This window comes from Homalodisca vitripennis, chromosome 5, assembly GCF_021130785.1.
Source record: "Homalodisca vitripennis isolate AUS2020 chromosome 5, UT_GWSS_2.1, whole genome shotgun sequence".
NCBI lineage: Eukaryota > Metazoa > Arthropoda > Insecta > Hemiptera > Cicadellidae > Homalodisca > Homalodisca vitripennis.
Window position 1 is genome coordinate 27,978,075 of NC_060211.1, and position 15,607 is coordinate 27,993,681.

Below are 15,607 nucleotides of genomic sequence, written 5' to 3' on the forward strand. Positions count from 1 at the left end.
ACCCTTGATGGACCTCTCAACGAGATAAGTCACTGGCTATAGAATTAAACCTGCGGTTTGAGTAGTTAGCGCCTCACCCCAGTTTTCTCACCCCAGTAACTCGGGTTCGAATTCTAGCACGGCATTTCTCTTACGCAAGCAAATTGTCATCCTATTCCAGCCTAAAGTTGTGTAATAAACAGTTCTGGATTAGAGTTTCAGATAAGAAAAATTAAATTTTTCATGGACTCACAACATTAACAGGTTCAGAGATCTGGTTCAAGATTTTGAACTTTTTACGTATTTAGATTCCATTCTTGTCAAAAAATTATATTCTGAATATAGTTTTCCGGTATAGTCTATTTGCAAACAAGAAAACAATAAACAGGCAACAGTCATTACTATATAATTACTTAAAGATTAGTGATAAAGCGGAAAACAATTCTGCAAGCTGAGTGCATTCTAACAACGTGAAAGTTCTTCTACCTTGTAGGTCACATCTTAGGATTAGTTCTCTTATACGCCCCCTCCCCTACCCCCTTAATTGGTTCATGTCTCCTATGCCGTGTTAAACCACATCTCTAAAGTTCCTAGTACCTGACATTCACCTAAACCTTCATTTAGCACAAATGCGAACAAACACGTGCCCTTCTAGAATGAACAAAAAGGTATCGACTTCCAGTTTCACGGATGTTCCAGTTGCTTTACAGATGGTCGGGTCCACAAGTTGGAACGAAGAGAGGCTGCTGAGCGGCGAACAGACCAGCTGTATCTTGTTCTCTGTTCTGTACGGATTGAAGAAATCTCTCTATAGAAGGTGTGATGTCCGTGCCATCTGTGGCCCTCGCCAGATGCCCAGATGCGGCTCTAGTCTGCTAGAGTAGGGTCGATGAAGGTGGAAGGTGAAGGAAGTGTACACGCGTGTGCACCAGGTGTGGCACGTGCAGCTGTCTTCCTCTCCCCCCCCCCACCACCTGCCGGGCACCCCGCGGCATAGACAGCTGAGGGTGCACAAGATGCTTTTGTAGGTTATAAACATTATACCAGATTGTGGCTAGGGTCGTTTTGAACCAAAATGGGTTTTAAACATTAAAGTACTTGTCAGCTGGGAGATGTAAAATTAAATGCACTTTGAATTTAAATTTTGAGGACTGTAATCAATCTAAGGGCATGTAGGCTATAAGAATCTTGGATTACTAGCAAACTCCAACTGCTCGAGTGTTCGCTTCAAGGATCAAACTGTAAATGCACTCATCCGGTTTTTTGTTTTGTTCTATAACCTCGAAATTAGCGTTATATGTAAATATGAATTCACCGTTTTGCGGTAAAACCGTAATGTAGGTCGACTTTTTTTAAACAAAATCAGCTTATTGTACTCACCCTCATTGTAGCAAAACTTTCTGCATAACTTCATCGGACGTGACTCCCACCTCCGTTCAAAAGTATATACTTTAGATTTCTAGCAGTTACCCGCGGCTTAATCGCAATTTCATTTTGAAAAACAGAGACATTATGAGCATTTCATTTTTAAATGTCATTCCAAACAATACTGATAAGTGATAGTCTCTGAAAGATACTCCTAATTCCTGATCTATTTCAGATTAAAATTTTAAGAGCTGTTTTTTGGGACTCTGAAGTTGAAACATTTCTCTTCAATATTACTATGACTGTTTATTGAATTATGGCGGATATTTAAAAAAATCCACTACTCCGTTATTTATAAACCTTGAGAAAAACTAAGACTGATCTGAAATGCTTATAACGTTTCCTAAACGTTTTGTTACAAACGTTTTTTGTATCTCGGGCAGTTTTCGAGAGTACATGTAAATCCCATGAGAATAAATTAATGTAATAATATTTCAGTTTTCACGATATGTAACTATATTTCCCATTGAGCCGGAAAGACTATTTTTGTTTCAAGAATCAAGCTAATGCAACCAAACAAGGTAGACTACAACTTAGCCAAGTTATTGGTGATGGAAGGAGTGAGGGGACAAAATACGGGTTGCAGACTATTTTGGAATACATGCACAAAACGCGGCGTTAGCTGTTGAAATGCGTTGCACATCTAAGCCGAAACAATGGGTGGTCAAGATTTATTTATCGATGACCAATTTAACTTATTTCCCTTTTAGATGATCCGGCAAATCGAATCTTTAATGTATTAGCTTCTGTCAAGTTCCTATTAAAACTATTTTCAGAAAGATTTTGCATATATTTTTGGCCAGTACAGTTTTTATACATTATATTTAAACTTGCAAAAAAAAAAAGTTTGTATGGAAGAACTAGTATTTTACTATGGTTTTATGTATGGTTGGTGATGTTCGAGACGTATAGGTTTTATGGTGTATTATTTGTAATGATAACTTTGGAATTTATTATTTCGCTTCACCAGTTTAAATTCAGCAAGCATAATTCTTTGCTTGTGAATACTATTTCGCTACAGTTTCAAACTTTGATAAACCACCCATAACAATAAATACAATCCTACTAAAACAGTTGGTTCTGAATAGTAAGTTTTACATAAATTCGCTACCAAAGATTGCAATAACCATAATTTTGTATACAATATTTACAGGTTATGCGATGAAAAATACAAATAACCTAAATTTTAAATTAAACGGATGACCACGGAATGCAAGGCCTGCTACACTGTGAAACACGTCAGCTAAGTGAACATATCAGAATTTGCTTCGTCCAAATTCAAAATCATCTTAGAATTATTTCTGGGTATTCGCTCAAGATGTGCAGGTTGATTCACGAAGATGCGCAGAAACTGTGGGAGCTCATTGTACATGTAAAAATAATGAAAAAAGTGTATATAAACTTGGGTTTGGTTTGGTTACGGCTAGCGAAAGATTTCGCTCGGATTTCAGCTCAACACGTAAAACGAGGTCTTCCTGAAATTCAAGGTGGATTAAGGGGCAAATCCAATCGTTTCTTATGGTTTTGAACTGATAAATTGAATAAAACAAGCCCTAGGGGCAGGGCTATAAGTTATACTGGAACTTTGCGCTAGGAAGTGATCCTGTTTCCTGTAACGTAAGAAGTGTAGCATTAATTGTTCTAGTACCTATGTAGAATTATGTGGTAAGAGGTATTTGTTGCCTTCATTCTTCAATAGCGACCGTAGCATTGCGTGCACACACACCATAAATAAACACCATATCGGTGTACTCTTCACTTGTAAATAAGTGTGGAATCACTACATCAATAATTTAATAATTACTACGAACAATACAATACTTACACTAACTGAAACTCGATTACTATGAACAGAACAATACGCATATTGACTGAAACTCAGTTGTTAGCTCTCAGAATTATTGGAATTCTACAATTCAAATCATATCATTGTTGAACAGCTGCTTATTGTATTGCCAACTTATGAAATAAAAATTTCCCACAAAACATCATTCTGTGTTTACATAAAATTTAACCAAGTCGTACAGTATATCAGCAGCACATGTACTGTATGCCCTGCTAAAATCAATCAACTCTACGAAATAATTTTTCATTTAAGAATTGAAATTTACAACTTTTAAGTAGGAATTGAATTAGTTTAATGGGTGATCAAAGTTATTGTCAAGTCAAATGTAAAACGCGTGTTGTACTGTTATTAATACAAATTAATTAAATTAAACACATAGTATTCGCTTTTTTGCGTACTTTATTTAGTACACCGTTTTAATACAGTTCAGAACAAAGTTTTCTACACTTAATTTTTTTTATCTGTTTCTTGGTAAAATAACAAAGTTATTGTTGTCCGAAGATGAATAAAATTTATTTTCACTCTAATTTATGCATTTAACACTGGTTTTCTCAAAAACTACTTAACTTACATTTCTGTGACCTATTTTTTATTCAATTTACCTGGTCAAAAACCATAAAAACGATTGAATTCGCCCCTTAATCTACCTTACCAGAATTTCAGGAAGATCTCGTTTTAAACGGTGAGCTGAAATCCGGGCGTAATCTTTCGCTAGCGTTAACTCGCTAACAAAGCATTCCGGACCAATGTCTACATAAACTTTTTCCATTATTTCTAAAATGTAGAATGAGCTCCCACAGTTTCTGCATATCTTCGTGAATCACCCTATACCACAACACAATCTTAAATCAGCTAATTTTTTCGGAAGGAATGATCAATTCTATTTCTGGATCCGATAAAATCTTTACTTCTATATGTGCCATTTTTAAAACAAGTTGAATCGTACATGAAGATTTGGGTCGAGTTGTGAAGTCCAGTCTGACACACCCGATGTTACGCCGTGTGCCGTGACGTCACGTGACGCGAGATGCTCGACGGTGCGCAGTTTCCTCATCCTAATCTTCATCTCAAGAATGAAGACATCAATCTCTCCGGTCTCCAGACCGACTCAATATTCACGTTCTCACGCCGCGCTCGGCTTGGTCGCGGTTTTGACATTTCAGATCTTCGGAGAGACTGACCCAAAAATATTACAAACCAGCTAGCCCCCACACTAGTTTGTATTAGATAACCCACCAAACTTTAATTAAATTTGAAGTTTACATGGCTTCATTCAGTACCTCTGTCATACAATAGTACAGCAGTTATTATTTCCTTTGCAAAAAAGTATAGTGTAGACAAATTACAGTATCGTATGCATAAGAAATTGCATTTGTAATGTGATAGTTCATAAATAGAAAAGGGTCTAGTATTGGTCCCTGAGGTACCTTGTTACTTGTTAATCGTGTTGGAAGAATCTGGATGAGCAAGGAAAATATAAATTCTTAACAATAGCAAGATTGTCCGTTATTGTCAAATTTGTACTTCGATACATTTCGTTCGCTAGTAGTCTGTTGACTAATAAATAAATTCAATACAAAGTCAATGCTGTCTAATAAATTCAATATACTTTTTGAAATAATAATTAGTAAGAAAGTCTACTCTAAATATTGACTCTTGGAGCAATTGGAAAAAATTTAAATTGTACTAAATGTTAATGATACAATACTTTCCAATATGGTTTATTTTTTTACTTTCCAGGAATTTATGAAATTGGATGCGATGACTGTGACAAAATTGGACAAACAAAAAAATAACAATAAAAACACGATTTAAAGAGCATTTATCACACACAAAATATGGAAGAGTTGAAAAATCTGCTGTAGCCAAGCACTGCATTGAATCAGAACACAGAACATCAATTAAAAGCCTAAAATTAATAGAAGAAGTAACAAAACCAATGAACTTAAATGCTTGGGAAACACTAAGCATAAACATAAATAAAGGAAACTCATAAACAATGAAGAAGTTACTATTGAAAATTCCAGTCTTCTTTCTTCTCAATGTATTCAAAAAGTATACTGTAGTCATATCTAATTTTTCATACTCGCTTAAATATTTCAAATATTTTTTTTTTTATTTGCATATTTACACCATTTATGGTTTTTTTCTTATTTAAGCCTCAGCGTCTAGCTATGCCGGCTACGATGTTCACTGGTTTTTTATTGTCAAAGTACATGATTGGATCTCCCCGGGATTTGAACCCGTGATCTCTCGGTAATATGGTATTTTAATATTAATTGTAATAAAAATAATGTAAATATTTATTTGTGGAGTCGCCTGTGATGAAACCTTGGTTTCGAAAGGCCTTGTCCAAAAAGATAAAAAAGATAAACCATATTGGAAAGTATTGTTTCATTAAACATTTAGTACTATACAACTCTTATAAACAAACTAATTGCCAGTCCTTATTGGATCCTACCTCTGTAATATTGTGGACTTTGCATGGTGTCCCCCTAATTAAAAAAGATTTGCTTTGTTGTCTGTACGAACATCACTGCACCTAACATTTGTAAAACCGGTGAAACATTATAATATTTATGTTGCACGAATAAATCTAAATAGTTTTAGTATTACTTGAGTTACTTTATTTGGGTTTAGTGTACAATACGCAGTGGGCTTGAGGAGTTCACCTGATCTGTTTGCTCAGCGCATCTAACCTCAACTCCAATGCTCAGCACAGGAAGTGTGCTGTGTGCTGACAACTCCATCAGTCCACTGGATGTTAGCTGACACTGACCTTTCGCTTGCTTGAAAGGCAATACAATTACAATAATTGTAATATCTATCTACATTGGTTATTTACACTGGAAAAATTATCGACGAAAACAATATCTGTGTACTCTTGATTTGAAAAATCAAATGGCATCTTATTGTTAAAAAACACGAATAAAATACAAATAATTCAATAATACACATACACTGCAAAAACCAAAGATAATAGACTAGTTAGTGTAACAGCTGAACTGTTGGACAGCTGTACAATAATAACTTGTTTTCAGGTATTTTTGCAGCAGTGTTGCCAACTCTCGATTTTCAATAAACTAAAACATTTCAATTGACGTTGTATTTTAAAATGTTATTTTTCGTATGTGTTGGTTAAATTAAACATTATTTTTTTAAACTTTGTGATTGTTTATTATTGGCCTATTTTACATCGTTCTCTTTAGAATTGAATTCTCTACAAGTTTTCGTTAAACAGTTTTCGTGTTTGTTATACATTTAATGAAGTTAATGTAGATCTACTAAATCTAAACGAAGCATGTTTTTTCAAGACCGAATTTTGCATATTATGTTTGATATCTCAGATTTGGGTTTTCTTACCGGTCTGGGAAGTATTTTATTCAATTTTTCAGTTCATTATACATAAAATCCGATAAATTTAACACCTAAATTCGTGCCATAAAAACATCACACTCTCTTTATTTCCGTCCTTTTCCAGATAGCCATGCGAAATCTTTCGCTAGCCGCAGTTCGCCAAAAAAGCGTTTCCGGACATGTGTTTTTATGAAACTTTTTCATTATTTTTATGAGAGAAAACCACCTGAGAAGTTTATCGGGTTAACTGTGGGACATTTTGTTTATAATTTTAAACATTGCCTACTACAGAGCACACACATTTTTCATAAACTAATGCAGTCTCTTATAGCAATGTATAATCTATTTTAATAAATAATAATATCAATTTGTGTATATTTTTAAAATTAAAAGATACTCTTGGAAAATATGGCAGGAGTCGAAACACAGTAAAGTTAACCTTATATAATTAGGAAAAACTGTATTAAATATCGTGGGTTACTGATAAGTATTTTACATTTATTCATTCCGTACACAAAATTATTATATTTGGAAAAAGTACATTTCTTTTGGGAGTTGTATTAAAAATTCATCTTTTCTGCTACCTTCGTTGGATTCTATCCAATTTGTTCATAAGGAAAACTTGCCTTCCACGGGGACAAGGACGTAGCCAGCAAGGGTTTCCAAATAGGCATCTAGGATTTAATTAAATGACTAATGGACTTTCCTACATAAACATTTATTTGGTCATCCCGTTCTATTTCTTAATAAAATGTCTAAACTTAACAGATAATCTTAAGGTGTATTCTTGCAAATCAATTAAGTCTGTTACAAAGGATGATTCTCTATTGTTCTATACTAGCACACTACTCAATCACGAATTGCTAATTTTAATATTTAATGATTTTTGTTATCAAAATGATAAATCTCTTAATCACTTGAGAATAAAGTTACGATTTTGTATAATTTTGTTCTATCAGCGGTGTATGCTGCTGACTGATTACAGATGGTGACAAGTTTGGATTGAGGTTATTTCTTTGCTGATAGTGACAGCAACAAGATCTTACAATGTGACATGTGGCGCTGCAGGCGGAGCGGCGAACTGCGGAACTAGGTGGAAGCGCGGCACCACTCAGCTGTTCGGTTCTTACAGCTCATTCTACCGCGAGCAGTCTCCGAGAACGGACGCGACGTGCTGTACAGTACTGTTCGCGACTTTCCATGTGCTTCCACTTTTATTTGTAATACTTTTAAAAGCCGCTTTGTTAAATAAAATGAAAACATTCTAAATATATTTTATAAAATATTTTAACTACGAATTGTGTTATTTAATTTTGAGAAAATCAAAACGTTTTTGTGATAAGATGGCGACAGCGACTTTATCAGTGCCGGACAACCAGAGTGTGGAGTTCGGCATCGCGACGCTGCTGGAGAAGGTCAGCGCAATGCGTCGCGACGATACCGGGCCTCCGCGCCTTCTGCCAGCCAAGGCGGAGATGCGCACTTTGGAGTTCTGGAGGTCCATCATCTCCGAGTGTCTAGCTTCCTTCTTCTACGTGTTCGTGGTGTGCGGGGCCTCTGTTGCCGTCGCTCCCTCGGGCTCCCCGGGCCTCCTCGTCATCGCCAACGCGCTGGCGTCGGGCTTCGCCATCGCCGCCCTCACCCAGTCCTTCGGCCACGTCTCAGGTACGTTCTTTACATCAAATTTGGTACAGTTGGAGTATTTCAATGTTGCTTTTGCTCACTTAATAGATACAGCAAAAGAGTTTTATTTCCAATTTAGAGCAAGTAGATGTACTGCATCTGGAGCTAACACCGAAGTGACCACGATAACGAACTCTTGCTTGTTCCGAAGCTCTCTTATCACAGTAGCGCGTATGAAAGGAGTCGTAGGATATATAAGCTTACGCTGTAGGTCTCTGTCACATCCATATTTCGCGTTTTCGAGTTCTGAAAAGCTTCATTCTTCCTTGAGTTTTATTTTTATGGTGGGTGATCTATTGTAGAATCTGAATAATTAAAACCAATAATTCTAAAAATACCGGATTTAAATAAATGTTAGTCATTATTAAATAGATTATTAAAACAATCTGAGTAAATGTAATTACAGATAGATTAACCTGTGATGGAAACAGGATTTTCCGGACATTTGCCATTTACCATCACATTTGCCATCTACCAACGTTCAATGATAAAAAAAAATCAGTAACACCACGTTTCGAGATCTGCAATCTGATCACTTCTTCATCTGATCTTCGGAAGAGATCACATTACAGATCTCGTAACATAGTGTTTCTGATTTTTTTGTATCACTGAACGATAAAAAATGTCCAGAAAAATTCCTGTTTCCTTCACAATCCTTCCATCAGCAAAAATATACTTCAAACTAAGAATAAATTAACTTGTTGGTAACAATGATAAAATGTGTATATTTATTGGATTGTTACTAAAATTTTAGAAATATAGTAGTATTCATATTTTGTTGTGTTACCAAGAATAACTAGGTTACTTTTGAAGAAAAAACTAACAAAGCTAGTAATTATTTACAAACAACATTGGGATATCAGTGTATTGTGTGATGTAAAATATAAAATCTGCTGCAATGGAGGAGACATAGAGGGAATTAAAATGAGTTGATTTATTGTCTTGTCGTGAGTTGTATGCCAATAATGAATTGAGGGATAGTAGTTTTATGAAGATTTGTGAATACTTTACATTTTCAGTAACAAAAATGGGGAAATATAGTAATGTAGATGAAATAATAAATCAGTGCTGGTACATGTACAGTGAGTGTAAATACAATTACCTGCACCTTTGGTGTGGCTGAATTAATTACCATTGTTTACTTTAGCGATATTGTCTTGTATGATATTTTATAGTGTGATTTTTTTGATTTGAACATAAACATTTTTTGACAACATTAGTGGTGTTTGGAATCTAAATACTGTCTTTTCTAAAAAGCTGTTTTTCTCTTCTGGCACTTGAAATTGACAATATTAAAAACAACCTGATTATACGTGTGTTCGCACCAGCTAAGGGATGTGTTTGAAATTTAACAAATACGAACAAAGGTGCTAGCACTTCATATTTAAATACACGTGTACAGTAAAATTAATCAACGTATTGCAAAACTGTAATTTTACTTTGAATTCTGTGAAGGAAAGAAAAAATAGTTTGATTATGCTAGGAAAATTGTGTGAGGTGTGAATATTGTGAATTACACACCAGATCGTCGCCATGAGAGTGTGTAATGTGTATGGAGTCCACATACGGGCTCTTGTAGCACATGCACAATAGCGTACGTAGATGCAACTTCCTAAATTAACCAGGAAAGAATGCTCAAGATTCGTTATGGACAGAATCGAATTCTGTACACAAAATACCTGTGCTTACTAAATTTATAATTTTGCCGCAACAATGAAAAATAACGTTATTCGAAAGGCTGTTTGAAGATTTTTAGAAGTGCATTTTAGGTCCTTTGTTCGTAGGAAGAAGTGTTATTTTAACCCGAATAATATACTCTTAGAAGGTCTTAGCTCATTTAGTTCATAAAACACTGTATTATTGAACCCTCCATTACACGTGGAAAACAAATAGATTTCGTTGTAGATCATTTACATAATTCGTTCCTTTGTCAAATTACAAGTCAGCTTAAGAGATGTTGTGAGAAGTGGTCAGTTCCTTCGTTAAATTACAAATCAGTTTAAGAGATGTTGTGAAGAGTAGTCAGCTCCATCATCAAATTACAAGTCAGCTTAAGAGATGTTGTGGGAAGTGGTCAGTTCCTTCGTTAAATTACAAGTCAGCTTACGAGATGTTGTGAGAAGTGGTCAGTTCCCATCAACAAATTACAAGTCAGCTTAAGAGATGTTGTGAGGAGTGGTCAGTTCCTTCGTTAAATTACAAGTCAGCTTAAGAGATGTTGTGAGGAGTGGTCAACTCCATCATCAACAAATAATTAAAAGTCAGCTTAGAGATGTTGTGAGGATTGGTCAGTTCCTTCGTTAAATTACAAATCAGTTTAAGAGATGTTGTGAAGAGTAGTCAGCTCCATCATCAAATTACAATCAGCTTAAGAGATGTTGTGGGAAGTGGTCAGCTCTTTCGTTAAATTAAAAATCAGCTTAAGAGATGTTGTGAGGAGTGGCCAGCTCCTTCGTTAAATTAAAAATCAGCTTAAGAGATGTTGTGAGGAGTGGTCAACTCCATCATCAAATTACAAGTCAGCTTAAGAGATGTTGTGAGGAGTGGCAAGCTTCTTTATCAAATTACAAATAAAGTTAATTTTGAATATTTAACGTATTCAGATGTTTTAATATAATATATAACGCAGCATGCGCCTTCTACAAATTGAAGTGGTCAACATACATAACATCAACTTACATCGTAATGTTTTATCAAACTTACACAATGATTTTCAAAATCTGTACTTAATATGCGTGTAGAGTCTGTGAAGAATATGTCTTGTGTGCCTAGTTTTATGGTCCAAGACCTTATAGTGTTTAAGAAATGTGACCATTCAGTCAATCGTATTTATTATTATAGTTACTTGAGCACAGTGAATGCATGCAAAGAATACTTCGAGATTCAGTGCCAACTGTATCATTTTGACGACAATTGTAAACAAACTTTTCGCGCGGAAACAACAAACAAATGCGTTTCCGTTTCAAAGTAAACATTAATCAGTGACATCCTCCAGCCGCACGAGTCATTGCCACTGATGTGCAATTTAAATTATACGCCCACATGATTAATTCCGCGAGCATTTGTTCGATCGGGTTTTAATTAACGGCGGAGATTCGCACCTGAGCGACCTGCCTGGATATCCGTGAACCTTTTTGCTCAGTCAACGATGATATTCATCGTTTTGAAATATCGATTTATCGGGATTTTCGAGAGGAGTTTCCGAGCACAAATGGACACCTCCCGTAACAAATTACGGTACAGTCGAGGAACATCGTGTGAACCGACTGTACCAATCCAAACGAAACCGATGTGGTCTGTCTATTCCCATTCCCATGCTCTCATGAAGACCTCAGACACGGTCGTTCGTTCCATTCTGTCTGTCACTAATCAGCCATCTCCTCGACGCCAATGCCATTTCGAACCTCTCCCCCATATCTGACAGGCCTCCTAGCTTCGCAGATTGAGCATCTTCGTGTCGCCGGCGATAGGTGTGTCTCGGTGCCCGCAGGTGTGTCCGGAAATGATCCGTGAGAAACTATGTAAATAAACATTACGAGGTTCCCACTAATCCCTCAGAATAGAATCGCCCAGCGTGGTCCAAAATGAGGAATTCCCCAGATTTATAATGATTATTTCTCACAGTCGGTATTCATTACACATTTAATTCTGTCAATAACGTTCGTTCTTTTTTGCTGATTACTGATACTCAACTAAACGATTGTACCTATCCTATCCGATTTAACTAGCCAAACATAAAATCTTAATTGAGTAATTGACCGTTCATTGTATTTTCCACATAAATTCTGTTTAATGTACATCTTAAATAAGTTAACGTATTTACGATATTGAAATTATGTCTTGATGGACGAATCCACAGAAGTTGTGGTTGGAAATAGTGTTCGTATCCATGCCTCTTGACGTACTCACGCATTTAAAATGTGTGAACAATAGCTGTAAAAGTAGAGTCTGGTGAAAATTTAATATATGTTTAGATTGTAGTAGCCTTATTCAGTGACTCATTAGAGACCATTGCCCAAGGACGTAGTCAGCGAGGGGGCCCAAAGGGGACCGGATCCTCCCAAATTTTCAATTTTTTTCAATAACTTTTTTAGTAAACGATAATTATTGTTTAAATAATTCAGTATTATGACATATACTGTTGAAAGATCGTTCTCATCAAAGAAACGGGTCAAGAACTTTTTAAGGAACGAAATGGGGCCTTACTCTCTGTCCACCACAGGAAAATATCCTTTGTCTCGATCACCCACCCCCAAAATATTTTCCTGGTTACATTCTTGTAATGCAGTTTGTGACTGATTGCGATAGGCAGTAGTATATTCAATAAGAAGCGTGAATGTGTATTAAAATATTTGTCATAACTGTGAAATATTATCAAAATTGTTGTTTGGGACGGGATGAAGGTCGTATTAAAAGTGTACTTTGATTAAAATTAAGTACAACTATTTTATTTACTACCGTTCAACCATTTCGCTTATTTATAACAATTAGAAATCTTATTAAGTTGTATTATACTATAACATCTCACAGTTTAGCTTCCAACTTCGATTAATGTCCAAAAGCTGTAGGGGCACTAGTGTTGAGAGACCGGGTAAGTAGACATTTAAGTACCTACGTATTTCAGATACGACTTACTGTCGGTACTTGGGTTTAGAGCAAGGCGCCTCCACAGAAACAATAGAGAACCTGAAAATACCGCACATCTTACCTTACCCAGCCTCTCCATTATACTTCATCTGTATGGTTCATTTTAAAGGTGCGGCTTATACGTATCCGAATATATGCCTTACTTCATGTATCATTAAGGCGCTTTTTTGCTTATACAAGGTGTAAGTTAAGTCCTGATACGCCTGGATATACTCCAAATGAATTGAGATATTGATGTACAATCTTCACCATACTTATTAAAATACTTTTTGTGGAGGATAAAATAATTTCCCTTCCCTTTTTAAAAGGGGGTAGATGTAATCTAAAGCCCTAAGGGTACGAAAAGAACAACAAGTGGGTCGCGGTGGATATATAGTTAGGTTCAACATATTGTTTATGATAGTATAATTCGAGAGGAGATATTGATGATATGTCAGCGCTCTCACCACAACTTTCATTGGACTCCAATTCTTTGCACGGAAAAACTTGTAGTAACAATTATATAAGTTTGTCACAGACTTTTATCCTAAAAGAATCTACGAAATGTTCGTGTTTTGCACCGACAAAAGGACGTGTCCATATACTAAAATTAGGTTAACAGTTCCTAGTATTATGACCTACTTAGCTTTGTGTGTAGCCTGTCTGTATGTATTTCTGTGCTTATTTGTTTCCTACTTAAAAATCGTATCTAAAAAAGATGCATGATACAGTATGTGGGATGGAGGGGAAGACCTTGAACTGACCAATCACAGTTAGCTACACCGCGTAAATTCAAACTAGTTTTGCTGTAAACATCAATGAACCTCCATCGCGACTTACCCGCCTTGTACGTACGTCTTCGTACATAGCGATATCTACATGGATATTGACCGCCGCCGTGGCCCACTTGTTCTGTTCGTACCCCAAGCAGCGTGGCCAGTGAGTGACACGAAGAGAGAAGGAATGCTGTTGGCAGGTGCAGGACACCTAACCTCGCACCTGCCGCTGCTACTATTGAGTGGCCAGCACCTTCCGAGCCCGTTCCATCCCATCATGCCCTGCAGCCTCTCGCCATTGAGCATTCATTACAACTAAGCCTACTGAAAACTCTCAATTACGCAGGACAGTATAATCAATAGGAACATTTACATGTGCCCGCTGTCATTGTTGTCTGTAGGACCTCTTTACATCAGTTGGAGGAACTAAAACGATCTCGAGTTTTTAGCGCATAAGGACTATCTTCAAAGGCTCAACAATTCAAGGAACGGTTTTCAATTTAAAGGCTTTCTCAGTCTTTCTTATTAAGTTTGTAACATTTTATTTTAATATTTATTTAGATGATCGAAGTTGTAAATGTTTTATATCAAGATAGCTGCCTATAGAGTAAGCATCTGGTTTATCGCTGAGTTTATAAAGTTATGCGACCCTTACCGCATCGGTAATTGCTAACAAACTTAAATTCTCGAAGGAAACAGGATTTTCCGGACATTTGCCATCATCGTTCAGTGATACAAACAAATCAATACCACTACGTTTCGAGATCTGCAATCTGATCTCTTCTTCAGGTAAATAAGTAACCTAACACATAATTACAAACTAGTTAAAATAAACTAAACGTTGCGACACGCGAAAGTCAGGAATCACAACCTCCATGTTGTGTGTCAACTTCACTAACTCTAAAACACGCACTTTATAAAACTAAACACAACACTAGTTATAAAAACTGAACTACAGAATACAGGTCATAATAGGTCTGCATTCGTTGACCAACCACCTAGTAGTTACCTTTAGTTTTTATTAAGTGCATGTTCTAGAGTTAGTGAAGTTGACACACAACACGGTGGTTGTGGTTCCTGACTTAGGCGTGTCACAACTCTCTGGTATGACTTCTTTATTTTATCCTAGTTTGTAATTATGTGTTAGGTTAGTTATTTACTTGTAGAAGAGATCAGATTGCAGATCTCGAAACGTAGTGTTACTGATTTTTTTGTATCGCTGAACGATGACAAATGTTCCGGAAAAATCCTGTTTCCTTCACAATCCTTCCTTCGTCAAAAACAAACTTCAAACTTAAATTCATGAAATAGTACTTCCTCTCTGCGAACTACCATCTTCAGTCAACAGACGTGAATCCAATAAATAATTCCTATAAAGTCTTCTATAAAAATAAAGTCTTTTAGTAGACATATTTGTCTGTAAATGATCGTTGTAAAATGTTGGAAAGCCATACGTGGAAAACCGACAGTAGAAACGTTTTGTAGAATGTAACCTTGATCCATTTCGAAACTAGACTAGTTTGTTACACTGCTCATACTAATACAGTATTTACACTGTTCGCTCCGTTAGAGTATATTATAAAGTAAGCAAACACGCTGGATTTGTTCCTTAAAAGTATAAGAATTCAGTGAATATCTAGAACATTTCTCTATTTTTAATTTAATATTGACAAATCATTGTTAAATTTCAAATTGTCTTATTGATTTTAAACTTTCCTTACCTTAATGATGTTTATTTGTTTTTTATCACATCTGGTACATTACTACAGTGCGTACGCTGGCTGCAACAATAAATTCAAAATTGTGTGTAATACATTAATGGGTTGACTGTTTTTAGTTGATGATCTTTAGCTGTAGCTTGGATTTAAACCTCGTCATTATCATGTTATCGGGTTGAGTTCTGATGATTACTTTT

The 15,607-nt window shown here is 35.9% G+C and overlaps 1 protein-coding gene across 1 annotated transcript in view; it reads left to right on the forward strand.

The window, feature by feature from the left end:
* The first annotated feature begins 7,753 nt into the window (after positions 1-7,753).
* The window catches only part of LOC124361894 (neurogenic protein big brain), a 77,801-nt gene continuing 69,947 nt past the window's right edge, over positions 7,754-15,607 (forward strand). The window contains exon 1 of the mRNA XM_046815949.1: positions 7,754-8,272. Within this exon, the coding sequence (XP_046671905.1) occupies positions 7,951-8,272 (322 nt within the window). The 5' untranslated portion in view covers positions 7,754-7,950. The remainder of the gene's footprint in view (positions 8,273-15,607) is intronic.